This window comes from Aulonocara sp. 'chitande type north' Nkhata Bay, linkage group LG23 (genome assembly GCF_057382095.1).
Source record: "Aulonocara sp. 'chitande type north' Nkhata Bay isolate Kocher_YH1m ecotype deep benthic linkage group LG23, A_spYH_male_GT1.1, whole genome shotgun sequence".
NCBI lineage: Eukaryota > Metazoa > Chordata > Actinopteri > Cichliformes > Cichlidae > Aulonocara > Aulonocara sp. 'chitande type north' Nkhata Bay.
Genome location: NC_141365.1, coordinates 52,442,584 through 52,467,655, shown reverse-complemented (window position 1 = coordinate 52,467,655; position 25,072 = coordinate 52,442,584). Strand labels below are relative to the sequence as shown.

General features: G+C 44.4%; 1 protein-coding gene across 1 annotated transcript in view; it reads right to left on the bottom strand.

Annotated features, from left to right (window-relative positions):
• Nucleotides 1-536: 536 nt before the first annotated feature.
• The window catches only part of prkx (protein kinase X-linked), a 36,739-nt gene continuing 12,203 nt past the window's right edge, over nucleotides 537-25,072 (bottom strand). The window contains exons 3-8 of the mRNA XM_086281976.1: nucleotides 24,670-24,933; nucleotides 17,279-17,398; nucleotides 10,887-10,982; nucleotides 8,309-8,366; nucleotides 3,275-3,352; nucleotides 537-2,438 (exon numbers count right to left, since the gene is read on the bottom strand). Coding sequence (XP_086138102.1) covers nucleotides 2,313-2,438; nucleotides 3,275-3,352; nucleotides 8,309-8,366; nucleotides 10,887-10,982; nucleotides 17,279-17,398; nucleotides 24,670-24,933 — 742 coding nt within the window. The 3' untranslated portion in view covers nucleotides 537-2,312. The remainder of the gene's footprint in view (nucleotides 2,439-3,274; nucleotides 3,353-8,308; nucleotides 8,367-10,886; nucleotides 10,983-17,278; nucleotides 17,399-24,669; nucleotides 24,934-25,072) is intronic.

The following is a 25,072-nucleotide window of genomic DNA, read 5'->3' as shown; positions in this document are numbered from 1 at the left end:
CAAGTATCAAAAACAAATTCCAGTCAAAGGCATTGATAGGCTAGGATGTTTCAAAGGTCCAGTAAGGTTGTGTTCAGAGCAACATCTGCACAGCGAATGAGGAAAAATAATTCCAGTGTTTACAAAACAGGATACAGACACGAGGGACGAATGAAAAAAGGAAAATACTCTTATGTCATCCTGCGGACGGTGGATAATAAAATACAACCCTTCTATCATCGTATCCATCTGAACAAACATCATGGCTTCCATCAGGTTGCTCCTGCTACTTTCAACGTTTTTAGAAATTTTTCACAACAGCCTAAAAGGTCAACTTTCAAAGTGGAGTCAGCACTTCTGAAGTCAGCCAGTGATGTTTGACAAGAGTTCAACATCCCTTCTAGTTCATCCTGGAGGTGTTCGGTAGGGTTCAGCTTCTTCACCAACCCCATCCACCCATCCTTTTATGGATGTGCACTGGAGGCAGGGAAGAAAGCTGTGCTGATTTTAGTTAGAATGAGATGGATCCAACTCATAATGAAGCATGAGGCACAAAACCCGTGATAAACAAGGTTTATTTTGGAAGGTTGATATGGTTGTGATATTCAGCAAGCAACAGTTCACAGAAATGCTAATGAATACTGACTGTACGAATGCTAAGAATGGGAACTGATAAGATCAATATCACCGATTGATTTTCACTGGCTCCGCTTTTAGAGTCATCACCTTCACTAAGCAGCACATCAACAACATTATAGTCGTTCAGAGTAATTGCATGCTGTGCGATCAGTGCTGGGGTCATTACTCAAAAATATATTAGTCAGAACACTGTTCTTAAAAGCAATGAAGTGCTTTAGTTTACTGTTCCCAGGAGAAAGTCCTTTGTGACCTGAAACTATCATCTTATAAGCATTTAATAACATGAGGCTACAGTCCCAGCACACACCGACACAAATCCCTGTCCTGACGAGGACACGCATGGGATCCTTGTCTTAGTATTTAGGTATGAACACGAAGCAAAGATGAAAACCAGCACAGAGACTTTAAGCGATCGCCACGGTGCCTCTACTTTAGAAACATGAACAGGTAGAGATGAAGGCTTCATCGCTGGCTTCGATGCCGGTCAATGTTCAGGCTCTGACCGCTGGGCTGGCGTCAGATTCACGATGCTTTCATTTAACTCTGGGTTCTTGGCTAGCTTAGCGTTAGCACGCTGTGCTGTCTGTGTAAGCGCCTCCAAAGAGCTGTTGTGTTAGCGACATCATTAACAGCTGTTTCTGTCCTGACACACTTTCCTTTGTACCACTGCACTCTCACGGTTTTGTGCAATAAAGATAACTGTGCCACCTCATCGGCGCATGAACTGAAATCGGCTGACTGTAGTGCAAATGCAAGGGGATAAGCAGGGTTGATGGGCAGGCAGACTAACTATAACTGGGAACTGGTTCTTCTAGAGAATTTAGATTCGTATCCCTACCAACTGCACATTCACTCTGTACTGTGATGCACTAAATGAGGCTCTTACATAACATCCTTGGCTTTAAATAAAATACGACAACAAGAATGAAAATGAGTGAGGTGCAGCAAAGCACCTGCAGAGCAGCTGTGGCTCTACAGTCATGGCAAAAACCTTGGGCTGTGGAGACCTAACGCAGAGATGTTACACAGCTTTACATTATTAGATGTGACAACAGTTCAGTGGTATGTTGTCTCCAACAGCACCTCACGTTCCACGTCCACTATACTTTGAACTCCATTGACACAGCACAGAATTCAAATGTGTAGCTGCGAGACATCAAACAGTGATGTAAGGCACTTTCTTTACAAGTGCTACTGGTTTCCTGTCCAAGTGTCTGACTACATATAGAATAAGTCATTAATGACTGCTGATCAGAAGACTGTTACAGTACCAGTCTGCAGTCACATTGAACATGACTACATGAACATTTTAAAAAGAGAGAAACTATAAAACACGACTATATAAAAGGACCTGATTTTTTTTCTGTTTTATACCCAGAAAGTAACAGTCTTTTGGTTTCAGATGAACCAGATATTTTTGCATATGAATGGCTCAGAGAATAAAAACAAAAAATAAAATAAACTCAAAGTAGCAGATAAATAAAAGTATAAAAAGCTAACCATGTCTTTAGTTTCATACATACACGTCACAGCATCTGTCCTTTGGAAGTTCATTATTACAGATAAGATGCAAATCCCCCAATTTGATAAATAAGTGTTTTCTCCAACAGAGTACCTGCAATAGTAGTTTTACAATGTGTGTTGTTAGTTATCCACATAAATCAATCGATTAATAAATAGACACGGCTGAGGGATCAGAAGTTTTTGAAGACCTCCAAGTCTTTCTCGGCCACGGGGGGGTCTTTTTTCCAGTCGTCCTCTGGGTAAACATCAAAGTTGGAGGTGTCGCCCTCATGGGAAACCTTAGGAACTATAGGAGGCTGGAAACAAGGAGGAGGAACGTGTTAAATGGAGGTGTGGACCTGCAGGGCAATGCTAGTGAGTATTCACATACAGGCAGTGTTCTTAATTCATCCAAAGTTTGATCCATAAACATCCGGACAGGGACACAGTTCTCTATTCTGCACTACAAAAATAGATCGCGATAACACACAGACTTAAATTCAGTTCAAAGGGTTATTCATTTCATTCCGACGTGTCGTCCCTTGAAGCCACACAGAGGCTGTAGAGCTGGATTGTTTCCTATCGTTTCCTCGTGACTGAAATCCTCTGTATTTACATTCCTGAAGCCACCTCTCGATTGAATATTGCCACATTCTTCTCCACTCAGCCAACTGAGCCAAGATTTTTTCTCTTTGCGTGGGTTTTCCCTGAATTCTGTAGTTACTGAGCTCACCACAGCATTTCGTCTGTAAACACCGAACCCGACAGTCGATCGAGCAGTTTTCACCATGTGTCCCGTAGCTTTGGTTTTTCCACCGAGATCTCTTTGGATTGCAAACAGTTTGCAAATGCAAAGACATCATCATCATCAAAGCATTCGCCATTGAATAATTAAGAAATAGAGCAAAAACGTCCAATTACTCTATGCACCTGTAGAAACTGAAGAAAACAGGAATGTCTGCAATGTGAAAGTCCTTAAATGAAAGTCTACAATTCAATCACAGCATTATTGCATCATTCGAAACCATCGGTGTACTCGTGCACAAAAGCAAAATTGTGAAAATGATTCTAATGTCCAAAATGTAAGCAGATTTTTTACCATCCTGATGTGAATGTAGCTGAACAGGTGAAAAATACACCGAATCAAACCCACCTTTAGTTTCCTCAGAGGAACGGCCTCCCAGTCAATAGTTTTAAACCATCGGTGCTTTTTCACGTCGTCGGCTCCATTCTGAAACAGACAGCACGATGTGTATGTACACACAGTGTTGGGAATATGTATTTGCCCCCTTTCCTCACTTCACAGTTTTTTGTATATTTGTCACTCTTTAATGTTCAGTCGCCTGAAATATTGTTCAAAGAAAACCAGAGTAAATGCAAAGTGCAATGTTTAAATAATGATGACAGAAAAATGCTAAACCAACCTCGCCCCGATACAGGAGATGCTCTGTATCTCATTGTACAACTGTATAGTGACAACAAAGGCATTCTAATCTATTCTACAGTAACTGTAACATTTTGTTGCACCCAGGAAATTCCAGCAGTTGTAACAAAGTAAAATGTTACAGTTACTTTATTACAAATGATGGAATTTCCTGGGGAAACGTCTCACATTCATGGCTCCTGATTTTTAAATCTTTATAGAGTTTTGAAGTGCACTACAATCACAAAAGGATGACGTTATTATTAATCCACACATTCAATATTCAGATAAAGTCGGGCATTATTAAAGTTTTGAAATGAAAACATAGGACTACACATTGTCAAAGGGAAACGGTAAATCAGCGGCACTTTTCTACTGTGAGCAGTCAAAGCGCTTTATACAACTTGCCTTATTCATCCATTCACACAATCACTTTTTTCCACGCTCCTTCAGTCCAACATTCACACTCCACTGGAGGCATCGCAGCAACTCGGGGTTACCATCTTGCTCGGAGATAATATTCGGCACGTAGACTGGAACAAACTGGGGTCGACCCACCAAATGTCCGATTAGCAGGTGACTGGCTCTACCTGAGCTACAGCCAAGTCTACACCGAGGTCATGATTACAGAAACAAACCTCCAGCAGAACCTCATTTATTTCTCTTTTTTTCAGAAAAACACACCATCACCCATGGGGTTTTTTGGATCAGAAAATTGAAATAAACTCCAAAAGTGCACCAGCAGGAACTCTGATAGGCCAGGAACAATACTCATCTCCCACTAATATGCCACATTTGACCAATCAGAGCTCCTGCTGCTGCTCTGTGCAGACTGCACTCAACTGAAATTTGATCTACTTGACTTCCTCAGCGCATGTGTCTGCGTGAGTGAGGTGAAGCCGTGCGAGTGCACTGACCCAGACGAGGCTACAGCTGGTCGGCAGTGTCGGCTGATGTCTCGACTCAACAAAGAGCAGGAGCAGGTAATCAGCATTTGATTTGTCCCTGAGCTTAAGACTGGTTTTTAATATCACACAGCTCAATTTGTCAACTTAAGATGGATGTAAAAACACATTGTGAGGCTTTTAATTTGAAAACATTGTTCAAGAACAAAATTGTCAAATCAGTAGCAAAAATATAAGAAAAAAGTTTATCCATCATTGACCAGGATTATTGGGGACTTTAATGTTTACTTGACAAACGTATCATTTTTTGGACAAAAGTAGTTCATCAGTTTCTTTGAAAGAAAAACTCTCAGTGTGTCATTATTCTAGTGCACTGTTCAACCTCCCAACATCAAAATCTGCGTTCTGTTAATGAGCGATGAGGCTGAGGAATACTGGCAGCCACAGTCAATATCATCATGTGTGGAATTATGTGGCGTTAATCACAGAGCTCAGAGAGGCAGCTGTTTCACTGAGAGCAGCTCACAGTGTCACACTGACTTCACTGATGTTCACTGACACACTTCAGTTTGAATGGAGATCTGCACTGCGCTGCCATACTGCGTCACACTCAGTGCATTTCAATCATTTCCCCAGCGAGTTTGACAGTTAGCAAAATAATAATCATAATTTTAAAAAATAGCATGTGTAACGTACACGTACTGGAAAATGATTTACTAGGACTCACCTATCATGCGACTGTCGTTTTCCATCAAACACTCATTAAAACAGCGACCAACAGGTATGTTAGCGCAGCGGTCTCCAACCTTTTTTGCGCCACGGACCGGTTTATGCCCAACAATATTTTCATGGACCGGCCTTTAAGGTGTCGCGGATAAATACAACAAAATAAAAGTAGTACCGGTACCGAGAAAAAGAAGCTTTCTTCATAACACACGTGAAAAGACCCAGGAAAACCGAGTTAACGATAAAAACGATAACAAAATAACGCTGGAAACCAATAAAAACCCTGAAAACTATACATACAACTATATAGTTTGTATATACACTTTCAAGCACTTTTAAGCACCACATCTGAAATTCAAGCACTTTTCAAACCTTGAAAAGACAACACTAAAATTCAAGCATTTTCAAGGATTTCAAGCACCCATACGAACCCTGCTACTAAACTTGGACACAATACAGCCTGTAATTCTATCAAGGACTCATTAGAAAAGAGGAGGAACATATTCTTCTGCTGTGTTCATGTTCTTCATCGTGGCTGCTGCGAAGGCTTAATTGGTCGTGGTCAGGTTATTAAAAACTATTGTTGGTATTCAAATTTGTTACGGACATATGAATGCCTCAACACCCCGACTTGAACTCATGAGTTCTTAAGCTTTTAGAAGTTAATGAGAAACCCAAAGGTCACTAATTTACAGGCTAACAGTTCAGGAGCACAGCAGACGACCAGGTTTGAGGAACTCGAGCTCGTATCCAAGCTTTTACATCGTCCTTACAACTAGCACGCTGTTGATCATGAGGGTTTACATCTCTTGCACGCAACGTCCAAGAATCAAACCAACTAAATGAAGTCAGAAGGAAAATCCACTTGTTTGAACTACTAGATGCAGCTTGAAAGCAGCACCAACCACTTTCCTGGGTGTAAGTCCATCTGGCTCTGACAACCCTGCCACATCCAAAGTCACTAAGTCACTTCGCTTCTTAAATGTTTCTTTCAACTTCAGTAGGTCATCTAAACAACCCCTACATGGGCTGCAGTCAGCTGATTGACTGATTAGACATTTCTGTTAACAAGCAGTTGAACAGGTCTAATGAATGCGTCACATGACCTCCTGTTGTCATAAGACGCAGACACACTTCTGCCACATGGTGAGATTTATTAAAACATGCCAGTCTCAGAGTGGGATCCACCAGAACCATCAATAATGAAACAGCTGTGAGGAACGGGAAGGACATCAAATCAGAAAGAAGATCAACTAAACGAACACACGGCTAAAACTGGAGTAGATTACTCCAGAACTTCCTGGACGTTGTTGTGAGCTGGAAAAATCCCAAACAAAGGAACAGAAAAAACATCCAAGAGAGAGCGGGAAGTCTGGTCACCCAACGGAGAGTGACCAATTTCAAATAAGTCATCAATGCAGCAGCTCAAATGCACAGTAATACAATCCTGGGTAACTGACTGTAACAAACTGGACATTTCTCTGAAACGAGCTGGCGCTCATTAAGCAGAATGGCTTTTAAAACCATAACTGTAAATTGCATCCATCTGTTTTAAAATCTGTGAGCATAAAAAAGAGCCGCCCTCTATTAACACTCGTGTAGTATAAGAAAAAAAAGAATTTCAAATGATTGTTGGTCTATGGAGCGTTTCATACCTACACATAGGGCTGCTCAATTAATCGAATTTTAATCACGATTACGATCTGGGCTTTCAACGATCATTAAAAATGACGGAGCCGATTATTAGCCCCTCCCTCATTTATCCGCGACACCTTAAAGGCCGGTCCGTGAAAATATTGTCGGGCATAAACCGTCCGTGGCGCAAAAAAGGTTGGAGACCGCTGATTAAGAGGACCCGAGGGAAGCTCGGAAAGCTAAGCAGAAGTTATTTGGAGAGTGACTGCCGTTGGTTGAAAAGAGAGTTTAAAAAAAAAAAAAAAAAACTTCAGTGGTGTTGCACACTATGTTATATTATTTTTTAAAGTCATTGTTAACCCTTTAAAGCCGGTCAGAGCAGCACGCTCCGTTTTGCGTAACTATTTTTAAATCCCTGTAGAATCTGAACCGCGTAAGCTAGCGCAATAATTTGTTTTGCATATGAAACCGGAGGAGTTGTACTTACATCTGATGCCATCAGCTTGTCCTCGGTCACGGTTTCCTTCCACATAAAGCTTTGCAAAAATTGCATAAAAAGCGCTTGCAGGAACAAAAACATAATATTCCAGAAACACGCTTTGCCGATCCATCAGCTGTTCGTAACACTTCCCACAGTGAAATGATGCACATGCTGTTTTCTTTGCAAATTTGCATCATAGGATTGTTTTTTGTTTTTCCTGCAGTATATAAAAATTGCTGTATCTCCAAAATAAAACTATGAAGACACTCAAAATAAATTTCCTGTTGTTGTAAACTATTTTTTGCAACTTTATTGTATTTAAAGTTTTGAGGGATAAACCTCTTAAATTTCTCCAAGTAGAAATATATGTAAACAAAACAAAAGCGATTTTCAATTTTTTTTGTAGTTTATTGCACTTTTTTGCAATTTATGTAATTACTATGGACTTAATGCATACATATTATTAAAATATGGGCTATAACAGTTGTATTGATGTATAGCAACTTGAAATGCTCCCACAAATGGCACTACAGCATGTAAAAAAAAAAATAATAATAATATAAGCTCTGGTGGACTTGGTTCTATAGTAGGTCTTAAAGGGTTAAATAAATATCGTCAAATAATCGTGATCTCAATTTCAGTGAAAATAATCGTGATTATCATTTTTGCCATAATCGAGCAGCCCTACCTACACATCAAACCTACGTATGTTTGAAACTCTGTCTTTGTCCTCAGAACTCTCCATACTTCTGTCTGAAATAAATGTCTCCAACTTGACGTTCTTCAGAAGAGTGAAGCGGCTGCTCTCACTGGAGAATATTTACATTATAATTCAGACGTATTACACATGTACTGAAAAACCACAATAACTCCAAAAACCCTTCTGCATAAGTCTATTTCTTCAGGATTACGGTGCTCCAGCCGGACCACGGGCTTGTGCTAGTCATCAACTGCCTACTCAGAGTAAGACATACGGTACCACGTGGTTACAGGAGGCAGGAAATCAAACTAACTCACCTTCATGTTGCCTAGCCGTCTGGCTCGGTCAATCACGAGAAACTTCTTTATGAGGTCTCTGAGGAGACAAAGGAAAAGTCAGTGAATCCACAGCTTCACAGTATAGTTGTACAGCACTGTCTCTGTGGGACACAACCACTCATGTCTTTCCAGCGCTGTCACAATGACAAATATCTCCTCATTAAAGGGTGACTGACGGCCTATTACAGGTGACAAAGTGAGGTGTGTCCATCTGACAATCTCCAACTGAAGCAACTGAGAACATTTTTCAGCAACACCTTCATCAGACTATAAATCAGAACATGTGATATAAACATCCACAGGTTTTCTCTCACAGGTGGCTGTAGCTCAGGAGGCGGAGCAGGTCACCTACTGATCGGAAGGTTGGAGGTTCGATCCCAGGCTCCTCCAGTCTGCATGCCAAGTATCCTTGGGCAAGATACCAACCCCAAGCTGCTCTCCGATGCATCCATCGGAGTGTGAGTGTGTGTGAGTGTGGTTAGAAAGCACTCAGTATAGCGGTGGTGTGACTGGGTGAATGTGGCGTGTTGCATAGAGCGCTTTGAGCACTCCGGGAGAGTAGAGAAGCGCTCTATAAGAATCAGTCCATTTAAAGCGCGATACCTGCCGATGAACAGAAAGCTAACATATCTCAGATCCAACCATCTGCTAGCAGGCTGATAATTACGACAGCTGGATGCTGACAAGTCGACTATTTCTCATTTGTGACTGAGTCACACTGTGTCTGAACTGTGGGAATGACACTAAACAAAGAAATATTTTGATTTAATGGGAATACTTATGGCATCGTGGACTTCCAAAAGGAAAACAATTAAAGACACTTTAGACTGTTTCTGCGTTTCCATGTAAGCATTCACACAGACAATGGCTGTTCAAAGTCACTCCAAGAGGACGTTTTACAGGAAAACGTCAAAACAGCGGAACCCCGACTGACGAACTTAATTTGTTCCCGAGGGTCTTTCGTAAGTCGAAGCACCCATCGCGCCTTTTGAGTGAACGATAGGCTATAGGCTAATAGCTAACAGCGAAGCGCAAGTACGAAAGCCAAGGGGTTGTCACATGATTCGGAAGGCATTGTGGGCTCAGCCAATCAGAGCCAGCGGATTTCGTAACACGGGCAGAAATATTGCCGTTCAGCGCCTTCGTAACTTGAATTTTTCGTAAGTCGGGGTTCCACTGTATATCCAATAATTCATGTAGTTAGAACGAACTTTAATAGGAACTGTGAGCGAAGACACTGAGGTAGAGGAGAATCCTTCAGGTCCGATCAATGAGCTCCTAACAAGTCCTAAGGTAGCAGCTCATAATACTCGTTTCCTCTTGTGCTGGGACATTTCTCCAGTCTGTCTGCTTGTCTACATTCAAGAGCAGCTGCTGGAGACGGCGGGTGTCCCTCTGTGCGGCCTGTCACAGTTTGATGGATGGGACACTGTGGTGTGGACTGTGTAAGAAAGATATTCATAATTGTGGGAATATTAAAAATCCCTTCCTCTGTTGGCTGCTAGATAGATGGCTTAAGAGTGGGAAGCTGTGACTTTGCTGAATTATCAGTGGAAGCTGTGACCTCTCCACAGTCACTGCATTAGAACTTAGTGACACACACTCCCACCCAGAGTGCCTGTAATCATTCCTGCTCCTCAGGCTGTTGTGATGGGTGTTGTGCACTGGGTGGGGAACCAGTCTAAAAAGGCCAGGTGTGTCATCAGTGACTGCAGATCCACCCAAAGTGCCTCTTTAACCACAGGGACCCTCAGGAAACGGCCCCAACAGCCGTTTGAAGTTTTACACCGAGTCATGTTAGTGTGTCAGTCAGCCTCAGTTGGGATACGACTGGCCACATCCTGCAAACAGGTCCACCTGCAGGCCTTTTTTGAGCAGCTGTACCACCATCATGCATATATCTGCATATCCAATAAGTACTGAAGTACATATTGGGGTGGTTGTGGGTCAGGAGGTGGAGGAGGTGGCCTTCTAATCAGAGCGGGTGTGAGTCGACCTGTGGCAGCTCCAGTCTGCATGCCAAAGGGAAGGATGCTAACCCGGGGTTGCTCCCGATGCGTTCACTGGAGCACGACTGTGCACGACAATTCCTAAGGTACACACAACGAGTCAACATGTTTCTATGTTACAATAAAGTTTAAAGACATTTCTAAAGTTTAAATGAAACGAGCCCTCCTGAGCGATGAACACTTCTGCTCCAGGAGTCACAGCGTTTGATGGGTTTACTGTCAGCAATCACAACCTACTCCAGTTTCTAGTGTTTCATAAATTACAATTGTTTCCACAATGTCTGTGTTCTTAGCAAAGTCTCACTGTACAGATGTTTTCCACTGTAAACACATTCATGCAGTGTTTCTTTCTGCTTTCACTCTGACAGAAGCATCACAGGACACCTCGACATACTGACAAGGAATGAAACAGCCAACCTTCCAACTAGATGGCCTGTTCTACCTAAATAACATTCACAGCCACTCCTGTGGTTAACGATAAAGACCAACATTGGCAGACCGATTGCTGGGTTGTGTGTCTGATCCCCTGCATGATGCCCACATCTTACTTGACATAGAAATCCAGATGACGTGGGAATTCCAGTTTTGCAGCCAGAATCTTCTGATAGATTCCAAATGGATTGTCATCAAAGAAAGGTGGATACCTGTGGAAAGACAGAAACGTCAGCCCAGCCTGCTCATCTGAAGCTACAGACACACACTGACACACAATCACAATTCAGGATCATGATGCAAGGAACAGGTAACAGAGGCAGGAGCTAAAAGGCTCGCGCTCACCCGAGTCACTTAAACCTATGAACGAACATGTGAGGGGTCACCATTCTGGTGCAGACAGTGCAGTCTTTGTCCACAGCTGATGATTGTGTGTGTGTCTGTGTGTGTACGCGCCCTCTACCATCCATCCACTGAATGCTTTCCCAGCTCTCAATTCTTCTTTTGGCCTGGACAAGTCATTACCCACAAATTACATAATGGCAGCTGCCTCTAAAGACATTGCACACGGAGCAGCGAGGCACATAATAACACAGTTTGTCACACCCTGCTTGTGTTCCCAGTGAAAAGTTGCAGCCATAAAACGGTTGGATGTGGGGCCTGTGGGAGCTGCAGTTTCTCTGAAACTGATGCTGTCACAGCTGAGGAATTTAGGTCAGATTGAGAATGCAAGTCATCCACCTCAAAACAGCAAAGGCCTGACTGCAGTGCGTCCAACATCCATTTACCCTGTGTGAAGATCAAGCTTCACACACGACTATGCTGCACTCCAAAGACAAGCTTCTTCAGTTCTAAAGACGTCTTCAAGCAACTTAAAGGAGTCCAGCTGCTTTCTTTCCAAGCTCCTTAGACGACATGACCTGGATGACTGAGGACCTACACGGTTACACACACATGTACTGGTTGTTTGAAGCCAATATACACATACTACATATGTATATGATTTTCTGTAGATTAGTAGAATGACAATCTTCTCATTACCGTATTTCCCGGACTACAAAGCGCACCTGAATATTAGCCGCACAAGCTAAAATCAGGGGAAAATCCTGTTTTGTACATACATTAGCCGCACCTGACCAAAAGCCGCAGGTGTTTCAATGTTGACTTATCATATGTAAGAGAATATGCACAAAGGGAATTGTCAGGAAAGAGATGGCTGTTTGGAGACACACCCCTTTTATTAATATTTTGAAAAACAAGTTATGGATACATATTTGCATAACCTTTTAGGTATATGTACAAGTAGCGGTAATTACAAGTAGGAAACATGTACTGTGCTTCATAAATGAGTAACAAATGTAGTACATAACAGTAACCTACAGCACACCAGAAAAATAGATTCGGACTACCTTTTAGGCTCAGGTGCAGCGACACGGCTTTAACAAGAAGAAAAGTCAGTCATTCACCACCATCTTCCTGCCACTAAAACCACCAAAGTCCTCTTCTCCAGTGTCGGATACAAACAGGCTCAGGATGGCTTCGTCATCCACTCTCAGCTTCTTTCCTTCGTTGTCACTTTCAAAACCAAACAAATCCTCGTTGTCAGTGTCAGAGTCGAACACCCTCAGAAGGGCCGTGGCGGTGTCCTCCTCTCCATCATGCAGCAGTCCAGCCCTTCAAAATCCGTTGGTGATCGTGGATGTTTTCAAACTTTTCCACGCTGTCAGATTCCACCGGTGGAGTTGAGCATAACTTGCTTTTCGCAAGTTTATCGCCGCTCATCATCCACGACTCCCGCTGAACGCGTAGCGCTACTTTGAAGTTTGTTTTTCGCGCTACTTGTACAGCACTATGTTGCCTGGCGGATGGACATGTGACCAACATACCACTCTTGAACCCCGATCCTTCCGCCAGGCAACGTAGTGCCGTACAACAGCGGAACAAACAAAACAAATCGTCTTACGATATGACAAAAATCATGGACAATCCATAGAAAAGCCGCACCTGACTAAAAGCCGCAGGGTTCAAAGCTTGTGCAAAAAGTAGCGGCTTATAGCCCGACAATTACGGTAAATATCCTATCCAATCTAATAAACTTAGACCTACACCATCCTCCCTATTCTGGTATTTTAAAGAGTACTTAGCATAAATATTAAGCAACCTAACTAATAGGGTTCCAACTCCCAGCAACAACAAAAATAAATAAATAAAAAATAGGGAACCACCCCTCACGCTCCACCTCATGATGCTTAATCGACGTAATCAACCTTAATTTGATGCAGTGTGAAAAAAATGCACAGAAATCAATAATTTTTCAAGAAATATTAAATAGATTCAACATCTTTCTTCAACAGAATTGCAGACTGCACAGATGGTACCTTCCCAAAGGAAAAAGTACTATAGCTTACTAGAGTATATATATTAGACTTAATAGTTACTATATACAGTAATGGACTTCTATTCATTTTGCATCAAATTAAAACTTTGGGTGTCAGATAATTATTTATTAAAAGCTAGACATTTTAAATGAGAATAAGAAAGAAAAGTATGTCTTTGTGCCCCCTTTTCCCTGTTCATGCCCTATCGGCCCCCCTGGCTAAACTTTGCTAGATCCGCCCCTGCACAGTTACCAGCGTCAGCTACGTAGAAAAAGATCCTCGAGTAGAAAGTAATATTAAATAAATTCTAACAACAGCTGATCAAGCTTAAACGTGCTGCTGTTGTTCAGCCGCTGGTTTCCTCTTTCTGGTGCAAAGTGGGCCAAAAACAAACCAGAGACACGGACTCGCGACAGAAAAGCCGATCAGCTGATCGTTAAGCAGTTTCATGATTGAAGTAGCAGCAGGAGAGCGAGAGGCAGTCGCTCCATATATCGTTTGTTAAGCTTAACGCAGGAACGCTTTACATTCAGAGATGGACTTACACACGTGCTTTACTTCTCTCGGGGATAACTTTGTCGGAGATGAAATGCCGGGTTGCTAGCGAAGCTCCACATGCTATCCAGACCACCGACAGGTCCCGCATGCCACAGCCGCTCTATCACGTGATGCATACTGCTCCGACGTGCTAACGTTCTGAGGTGAGTTACGGCGTGTTGCAAGTTTTGTGAGGTGCTTTCGTGATATTTAATGGATCGGATTACATTTTTTATTTTTCTCCGATATCCGATCCAGTAATTTAGGTCAGTATCGGACCGATACCGATACGTAATATCGGATCGGTCCATCTCTAGTCTGTAATCAACCCTGTAACTCTGCTTCACTTCAGCAGCATCAGGTCATGTTCACATGTTGATTCATGGTTTTCTTTCGTTTTCGTTCTACTGCAGAATATTTTTAAGGTTGTCTGCTTTACAAAGTCAGGCCAGAAAAATCTGCTTCATGTTTTTCTGTTTTATCCTCAGTTACTTTGATCTGCTGTGATGCTCACACCTGTGATGAAGTCTCACAAGCGTCAGCTTTGTTTTGATATATAAAAATATGGATGTGTGCTGTGATCAGGATTACAATATTTCTGGCTGTCTGAGGCAAAATTTCCTGATTCAAATCGAATCGATTCCACAAATCAGTGATGACACCCAGCACCATGCTGGACTGTCTCAGGGGCATCTTTACACACCTGGGGTCTTGCCTGGTGTGATAGACCCCAGCCTCTATGGATCTTGTACTCAGAACTTGTTCCTGTGCTGCCATGATTAGTGCCTCTGTGCTGTCTTTCAGTCCAGCTTTGTCCAGCCTCTGGTAGGATTCTGGATGGCAGCCACCTCCTCTATCTGCCGTTCCATGATGGTTCCTCCTCTTCCTCGGGTCTCTGCTGCCTGAGGTACTCCCTAAGCATGCCGTCATGTTTGGCCATCTTCCTGATGTACTCGCAGATGTTCGTTGTCTCATCCTGGACCGTGCTGCTGACGCTCTCCAGTCCCCGGCCTCCTTCCTTCCACTTAGCCTACAGCCTCAGGCTGCTGGACGTGGGGGGAAAGCTTTCCTGGCAGCCTCTTCATGGTTAATGTACACATTACTTTAAATTTGAATATTAGCGCTGCAAAATAGAGCCTCTGCTGATTGCAAGGGAACGTTACAATAAAGAAGAATTCTCCAGAAACCAGTTGCATCCACAAAGCTAACCAATGTGAGGAGATCATGAGCTTTTCTAAAGTAAGATCCTGTCCTTGTAAAATGCCCTCGAATGAGATTTTATGTCAGCTTCATGAAACAGCCTCAGGGGAACCTCTGAGGTGTTCATTCAATTACTAGAAAGCCTGAAGAATCACTAAATGATCATGCATCGTAGGTTTGTCCCAGCATTTTCAAATCAGATTGTATTGACGGCTGCAGTGTGGAGGAACTGGAGTCCAGACCAGCAAGTGTCCCCTCCAGCAGCTCCATGTAACCACCAGGCTGATGCTCTGCTGAGCTGAGGTGGAAAATCAGGTACTGCAGAAAAGTAAGTTGTAGAAGAAATAAGGTTTCATATACACGGCCACATGTACTGCAACTGCAAATACTAAAAGGGTACTGGTTTCCATTAAGGACAGGAATATGGGCCCAGAAGTAAAATTATAAGGGAGACTTTCCCCCTCATCCTTGACTTGATGTTTTTCCTACACAAGCTTTGGCCCAAAGCAGGATGATCTACTGATGCTGAGTTCTCAAAAACAGCTGCTGCATTCTTTGGTGGAGACGTGTGACAAACAGCTTCACGGCGATGCTGAATGAAGAGTCTTTGTCCGACTGTGGAAGTGTCCCTCTGCTGGGAGCAGCACAGCCTGCAGCTTTTCCCACATACACCAACACTTCAACGCCTGCTCACACTCATACTTGGAAAAAGGTCACATTCCTTCCACCAATTCAAAGCCATGGAGCTTTTCCCAGCAAAACACAGAACCTAGATGGAGGAGGAGGACAGGCCAGGCTCACAGAAAGGTGGCATTTCAGTGCAAGTGGAGGAGGGCGCTCCACGGGGTTCAGCGTGATTGATGTAAGAGCGTTATGTAGTCTGGACAGGTGTCAGTGGCACATCAAGGGTCAATATGAAACTCTGTGAAAGCTTTTTTCCTTTCAGACTGGAATGTGTCCGAGTCACTGCTTCGTGTGTCCCTCCAGACAGACGGTCTGAAGATTTTGCACTGAGACACAGAGTCCACAGTTTAACTCTTTCTTCCATCCTCAGGCAGTTTTTACACATTTGTGTTAAGCCCCGCCCCCCGTCACTGAGGGACATTTCAGTTAAGATCCTCTTTCCTCCGTTTTGCTTAGTTGCAGAACAGAAAGTGATGCAGTGTGGGATGCACAAACAGACGACTCTGAGGAAGCCTAGATCCACAGAAACACTGTGGGAAGTTCTCACCGATGCTAAACCAGCTACTCGCCAGTTGGCTTGAAGACCAGTTTTTCTGTCTTCACTCATTTTGTGGTAACGACAAAGTACTCCTGCCATTACTTTCAAAGGGTCTCTGGCATGTTTGTAGTGCTTCCACCCTTTGCACAGTGCTGTACATAATGCAACATGCACTGTGCAGTGAAATCATTGCTGGATTAATGTCTCTGAAACAAGCCAATCACAGCCTTCAGCACTGCTGGAATGCCACAGACGAATGGAAATCCTTATTGTTTGTGAGCACATGAGAACAAACAGAGGTGCTTTCTATAAGGATCAGTGCTGTTGTTCTTCCTGTGCTACAATGAGGCCCATTCACAGATTAATTTGTCCCAGCTCTACAGCCTCTAATAATGACAAGATTTCCCAGCATGAGACAATAACAGCAGTAATGCAGGTCTCTCCTGGAAATGAGATTTTTACCTGTAAAAACAAAGGACTAATAAGTCAAAGTACGATTAACTGAATAATTCTTCTGCTCCATGAACACAAACCACTGCAGTGGTCTGCTCTCTCCGTGCTGCTTTATGTCTACCCAAAAGCTTATTTCAGGCATGTGAGGGAGACCTCGGTGGTTGTCAGTGTGTACCTGCCTTATTGTGTGTATCTGCAGATATTTCTCTGAGCTGTCAGACTGTAGATTTCAGCACGTCTCCCTCCACATATCAGCCGTGGCCTTGGGCCTGACTTTAACCTCCTAAGACCCAAAATCTTCCACAGGATACATTTTCAATCTCTCTTTGATATTTGGGCTGATTGGGTCCTGATGAATGTAAAAACAAAGAATTACCAGATTTTTTTCTACCTTATTTTTGTTTCTAAGAAAAATGAGAGCCACATATGAAGATATTCGTTTAAAATGTTGATAGAGCAGTAGCAGCATTACGTCCTCGTCAGTGGACATCAGGCCCTTGTAGAGCAAAATTGAGTATTTTGGTCTAAATAACCCAAAATGTGATGCCCACATATGTGGACGCAGGTCCTAGGAGGTTAAAGGTCAAACAGGTTCGACTCTGACTGCCTTTTACAAAATGAAGGAGTGCAGATTTACCCCAGTCGGTCTAATGGAGGAGAGTGCCCTCTAGTGTTTACAGCAGGTGTAGAGATGTTTACCATAGACTGCACCACTTACCCAGCCAGCATTTCAAAGATGAGGATGCCCAGAGCCCACCAGTCCACTGCCCGGCCGTGACCTTTGCTTTGGATGACTTCAGGGGCCAGATACTCAGGAGTCCCACACAGAGTCCAGGTCCTGATTGCCAGAGAGGACATCAAATATTTATTCCATCTCCTGCTTCTTCAATCCAAACCTACTTGTGTGACAGCTGAGTTATTATGAATAACAGGTTTCATTGTAATTTTCTTTCTGTCAAAGTTATTGATTCTTTCCATATAACTAGCAGAGTAAGAACAGCTTTGGTGTGAAATGGCTTCATGTTCAGATCATAAATGAATGTTATTAATTCATCCAGTGGCTAAACTGGCCACAGAAGACCAACGTGAGCCTTTTTAGGATGAAGGGTTTCAGGTGATTCTAACATCCTTCTCATTTGTATTTGCATCACCATGATGCTTCTGCAGTTGGTCCAGAGACAAGATGCAAACACAAACAGTTCTGTGATCCCCGTTATCATTTCTTTTTGTAACCTTTACGTTCCACACTGCTAACGTGATCTGCACTTGCATTCTGGCCCAGCTGTGTCATCTTCAGTATTACCATGAGGATGTGGGGCCTCAGTGTGGACGTGGGAAGAGTAATGGATCGATGTCTGCCTGAGTGTAATGTGGGCGGGCATAGGGCTGTTTGCTATAACCATATATATCTGATGACGATATAAAAACGTCCGTCGTTTCATTTTACGCTATCGTTTGTTTCGTGGTGTCGCAAAATAAACTGTTTACGGCAATATTTGTTCATGTTCTGATGTCACTGTAGCGGCTGTGTTCATTTCTTAAAGTTCTCTTTCTCTTATATTTAATATAACCACACTACGGACGGACAAGCGCCTGTTTTTATGCGTTGTCGTTAGCAACAACGACGGTAACAGCATCGCGTGTCCGCTTGTTTATGTTCCACATAAACCTTTCACAATAAAGCTCAAGATCCTGTTGAGACTTTTCAAAATAAACTGAATCACGTGAAAGAGCAGATTATTTACGGGTGAGAAGTAAAAAAGACGCCAGGTGCTAAAAAATAAACCTCAGACTCAAACGTTAGAACAGGCTTCTCCCCGCAGCACGCCGTGTAAGAAATACTCACAAAGAAAACGGCGCCGTTACAACTTATGTCTAAAAACGTATCGTTTCATGCATCGGTTAAAACACTCGACTCCAGCTACACGACGCACAGCTGGAAACACTTCACGCAAGTCGAGCTGCCCGAGATTCACAGAATTTACAGAAAATGTTACATTTCTGTGATTTATATCGTTATCGGACGATAGATGTCTGATATCGGGACATGAGGTTTTGGTCATATCGCACAGCCGTAGGCCGGCAGTGAAATCAAATACTGAGCAACAAATGAAGGAGGTGCGAACAATAACGGGAAGCAGGAGCAGCTTTAGAGATGCTGTCTGTGTACACTGCCTTACACTTAATGCAATATGCTGCTTTAGTCAACTCTATTCACATTTGTAAACCTCCTTTCAGTTGGGTACACACGATAATGTTACCTTCAGAACAACTTACGCCCGTTCTAGGGTGGACACAGTCTGAGACAAAGGCTCAATCGTGTCGACCAGAACTTTTCAAAATAAGTGAAATGACAATTTGTGAGGTGAAAGAATAAACATGCACAACACTGTTTCAGTCTCTCCACAAAGAAGAAGTCCATCAAAGGATCCAATACTTAGAGGAGCCTTGGAAGATCGTCCTGACTCCACACAGCTAAACAAGCACGCTGGTGAGAGCTGCTTTTGATGCATACAAACTCTCCTGTTATTGTGCAGACTCACATGATCGCATGTTCCAAATCCGAGAGTGGAGAACAGATTTATAGACTGTCACGTTAATATAGTGGCAGCCATGTTTAGAGAGACAGCAATCCTGTCAAATGCTACTATTCATGTCCATAAATGCTTTACAACGTCCACAGTGTGCGAATGGAAAACACACAAAGCTTCCATTAAATGCATGTACCGACCGAGAGGTGGGACACACCCTGGACAGGTTGCCAGACTAACACAGACACACTCACACCTACACACAGTTTAACCCCTCCACCTGCATGTGTTTAGACTGGCAGGAAGTCGCAGTAACCTGGAGAGAACCCACCTGGACACTGGGAGAAAATCATCAGTGAATATGGGCAGAGGCATTTATAACTGCTGCTGTTGACCCCGCCCACATGTCCACTCTAGCATGTTTAATTGTCTCTCCCTCTCCGTCCTCAGAATTTACAGACCAATAAAAGGCTTAAACTGATCTGTATTCAGACTGGATACAGCTGGTGCTGGACACACACCCACACTCTGCTCTCACCTGGATCTGAAGCTGTGCTGTGAACCATGAAGCGCAGAACAGGAACACAAATCTGTAACTAAACTAATAAAGTACATCAGCTGCTTTGCTGCAACTGGTGACACACCAGCAGACTAATGGAACAAAGAAAAACCAGCCGACACTATTAGTCACAGCATCGCTCCTGCACATTTCAGTTAGGCGTGTTTTAAATGTGCATCACCTCTGCATCATCTTTCTGCCACAGCAACCAAAGTCTTACTTAGTCTATTACTGACAAAGCAGCCACGCCAGTGTGTGAGCGCACTGCAGCAACACTGGGCAGGTTTCATCCTCCAACACAGAACATTAGAGGACAACATCAGAAGATCAGACTGAAACACATCATCATCACTACAGCTGTTTGTCCAGGTGCTGTGATGAAATGCAGTCTAGAGCAGATTACTTACATGTGGCTGTGCATGCTCCTGTCTAGCTGATTGACACTCTCTGCATGTGCCACGCACACGCACGCACGCACGCGTGCACACACACACACCACGCACACGCGCACACACCACACACACACGCGCGCACACACACCACACACACACACGCGCGCACACACACCACACACACACACGCGCGCACACACACGCACACACACACACGCACACACACACGCGCACACACACACGCACACACAAACGCACAAACACACACGCACACGCGCACACACACCACACACACACACGCGCGCACACACACCACACACACACACGCGCGCACACACACGCACACACAAACGCACAAACACACACGCGCACACACACACACCACACACCACGCACACGCGCACACACCACACACACGCGCACACACCACACACACACGCGCGCACACACACCACACACACACACGCGCGCACACACACCACACACACACACGCGCACACACAAACGCACACACAAACACACCACACACCACGCACACGCGCACACACACACGCACACACGCGCGCACACACACCACACACACACACGCGCGCACACACACCACACACACACACGCGCGCACACACACCACACACACACACGCGCGCACACACACCACACACACACACGCGCGCACACACACCACACACACACACGCGCACACACACACACACACACACACGCGCGCACACACACCACACACACACACGCGCGCACACACACCACACACACACACGCGCACACACACACGCACACACAAACGCACAAACACACACGCACACGCGCACACACACCACACACACACACGCGCGCACACACACCACACACACACACGCGCACACACACACGCACACACAAACGCACAAACACACACGCGCACACACACACACCACACACCACGCACACGCGCACACACACCACACACACGCAGACACACACCACACACACACGCGCGCACACACACCACACACACACACGCGCGCACACACACCACACACACACACGCGCGCACACACACCACACACACACACGCGCGCACACACACCACACACACACACGCGCACACACACACGCACACACAAACACACCACACACCACGCACACGCGCACACACACACACACGCGCACACACCACACACACACACCACACACACACGCGCGCACACACACCACACACACACACGCGCGCACACACACACCACACACACACGCGCACACACACACACGCACACACAAACGCACAAACACACACGCACACACACACAAACACACACACACGCACGCACGCACACACGCACACACAAACACACACGTACACACACACAAACACACACACACACACGCACGCACACACAAACACACACACACGCACGCACACACAAACACACACACACGCACGCACACACACACAAACACACACACACGCACGCACACACACACACGCACACACACACACACGCGCACACACACGCACGCACACACACACACACACACACACGCACACACACACACACACACACACACGCACACGCACGCACGCACACACGCACGCACGCACACACGCGCACACACACACACACACGCACACACCACACACACCACACACACGCGCACGCACACACGCACGCACGCACGCACGCACACACCACACACGCACGCACACACGCACACACACACACGCACACGCACACACACGCCTCTGTCAAAGCCACTTGTCCTTTGTTGAAGAGCACTTGGTCCAGTGCCAGCCTTTCATCATTTGTCACCAATATCACCTAGGTAATGACCTCTTTCAACCAGTTACCATGACAACAGTAATTTGTATGGAAATCACGTCGCCCCGGCGGAGGAGGAGGAGGCTGCTGCTGTCGGTAGAATCATACGTGGGGTGCAGGATGGACATAAGTGTGATATGTGATGATATCGAGGGATGTGTTCTTGCTCTTCACAGTTTCGTGTCGTCACGTTTGAATGTGCTGATGAGTGTATCTGCCAGCAGGGGGCACTGTGGAGACACTGGCAGCTCTGTGCTTTATCACAACCTGAACGTGGAGAGCACAACAAAGCTCGTGGCAATCAGGCAGTTGTCTTCCTATTCCAGGCAATTCTGCTGCCCTCCATTTATATAAGAGGGTCACTTGCACATCAGAAAGGTATCTGCTGTCCATCTGTTCTGCTCTCGCAGTCTGGGGGAAATGTAATCTTACACCATTATCTTTACATGTACAGCTCTGGGCGAAATGCAGAGAGAAACTGAGACCGCAGTGCAGACATAAAGCCATCTCTGCCTTCACTCTGCATCTTCGACATTCTGCTGAGGTGACCGGGAGATCTCGACTACTGTATATCTAATTCAGGCTAAAGGACGCCAGTTTCTCCTCCAGTGAAACATTTCCTCCATCTCACAGGAACATGAAGCTCTCTATGAGCTAACTGGCCAATCAAACTCAAAACAATACAACCATCCAGTGAGCAGCATGAGTCCAAGCCAAAGTGCTTTTACCTGTTGTGAACGTCCTCAGTCAGTGAAAAGCCATCAAGCTGCCTCTGTCAACTCTCCCCTGTGAACGCTTTCGTGCATCTTTTAAATTTCAGCTAAAGCCGTGACAGTGGACGTGCACCGTGTGCACAATCCAGCAGAACCTCACAGTTAAAACAGTCCTAAATAAAAAGACAAAAGGGCGGCTTCTGCCTCACACGAGTGCAGCGGCTGTTTGTGTCCAGGGCTCCTGACCGATGGTCGTTTGTGCTCTTTCTCAGGCAAAGCTGCAGAAAAACAGAATTTATGCAGCAAAAATACAAAATACCAAATTTATCCAATCACATTCAGCCCAAAATCCCACGCTTCAATCAACAACATCCAACATGTTCTATTTTATTGGATCATTTAAAAAATAATGTCACCAAATGACAGCAGATGCTGTCCGAGGTCATTTACTGTGCACGCATCCCATCCATGGATCCCACAGTAGTTACATAAACACGCAAACAACAGTAAACATTCAGATCTGTTCCCACAAAATACTCTGTTATGAGGAGAACAAACTTCACTACTGTAAACGTAATGAAGTGCAACCTGAATCCTCACAAACCAGGACATAACCGGGTATAGACGCAGCGCAGTGAGCCGTGTGGGCAGAGCACCGACAGCATTTGCAATCAAGAGGACATTTGTTCCTCACATCATTATCTTGTATGAATTACAGAGGCGTTGCTTTATAAAGAAGTGGTTACATTTTCTATTTTATGTACAGTAGGAAGGAGCTGAGGCAGAGAGGCAGGCAGATTATAATATAAAGGTTCAGTCTCACAAACTGAACCTGATATTTGCAGGTTTCAACCAAAGGTCAGCTCAGGTCTGACCTCTAGGTTTAGCAGTAGCCTGTGGGGCACAGTGAGACGCAGGGAAGGGACAGCCACCCATGTGTGCATCACATGATGCTAATCTGGGCTTTTTTCTTTGGTAACATATCTTTTAATCAGATTCAGTAAAACACACAGCAAATAAAGTCTGTGCATTAAAACTTGGACACATTAATGTGGAACAGAAAGTTCCTTCTTTCATGGTTTATTAAAAGTACTGTCAGCCTGCGGGCGCACACCTCTATGCTCTCAAAATCTCATGTCGCCTCGTTTTCAAGTTATTGCGTTTGTAAGATTTTCAGAAAACTTGACCTCCGATCTTGAGGTCATAGATCTCGTCAGTTTTAATGCGACCTGTGGTGCTGTTCTCCAGTTGGTGGATTCACACCACCTGACCATACTTCACGAGCCTCTGACGGCTGAGGGGTGACATGAAGTTCTGGTGTGAAAGAAACATGATTGCATTAGAAAAAGCAACAAGCCCAGGCTTATTGGACAATAACGTATTATGAACATAATGTTCAATACATCTTGCAGCTGTATGTACTAAATGTTTTACTATAAACAGGCAAATGTGTTGGAAGGACACGTCTGCCGTGGATCAGACGAAGCCTTCCACTCAGTTTATGAGCACGTCTGGTTAGAATCAGCTGCTTTGTTGCTCCTGGCTTTGTTTCTATAAATACATGATATCATTTGTTATCTGTCATCTGGCTTTACAGATCATTTCAGAGACTATTCCAAATTCCTTTCAGCTCTGACAAGCAATCATCTACTTTCTCCACCAATCACAGAAGCTAATTTTCTGCAGTGGGACACCTTCAAGAGCAATCGGAAGATGGAGTCTGTGTGCTGCACAGAGTTATACACCAAATCATTGCTACCATTGCTGCCCTTTCAGGTTAAACCTCATTTACTCGTCTCCAACATCCACGATCAGCTTTCATTACTTGATGAGGCATCGTGACTGAGGCTGAGGGGCTCATGATGGACTCGTGCAACTGAAAGCTACAAAAGGCTTGTTGAACGAAATCCACAAGAAGCTATTTTATTGCAAAACACATCTTTATTCCAAAGACAGCTCTGTATCGTCCCCAGCATCAGCTAGTGTCTTATGGGTGTTACTTGTTTCAACAATACGCATTCGTTACCTTAAATCTTTCTTCTGCATTTAGTTCTTACCTCAAAACAAATATCCAGTGAGCACACAAACACTGGTTTTTACCTGTCCGTGAGCTTCTTGGCAAAGCCAAAGTCGGTCAGACGGATGTGTCCTTCGCTGTCCAGCAAGATGTTCTCAGGCTTCAGGTCTCGATACACAATTTCTTTGGAGTGGAGGTACTCAATGGCACAAACGATCTCAGAGGTATAGAAAAGGCCCGTGGCGTTGCTGAAGCGCCCACGGCTCCGTAAGTAGCTGAAGAGCTCGCCGCCCGGCACGTAGTCCATGAGCATATAGAGAAAACGTTCATCGTGGTGAGTCCAGAACCTGCCACGTAACAGACAGCAGGGTCAAACGTGCTGTTAGCTCAGGCTTACATTTAGCTTTTATCATCACTGTCTTGTTCAGTCCTACAAGTTCACTGCAGGGCAAAACTGTTAACGTCTAAATAAGTGGAGAGAATCAC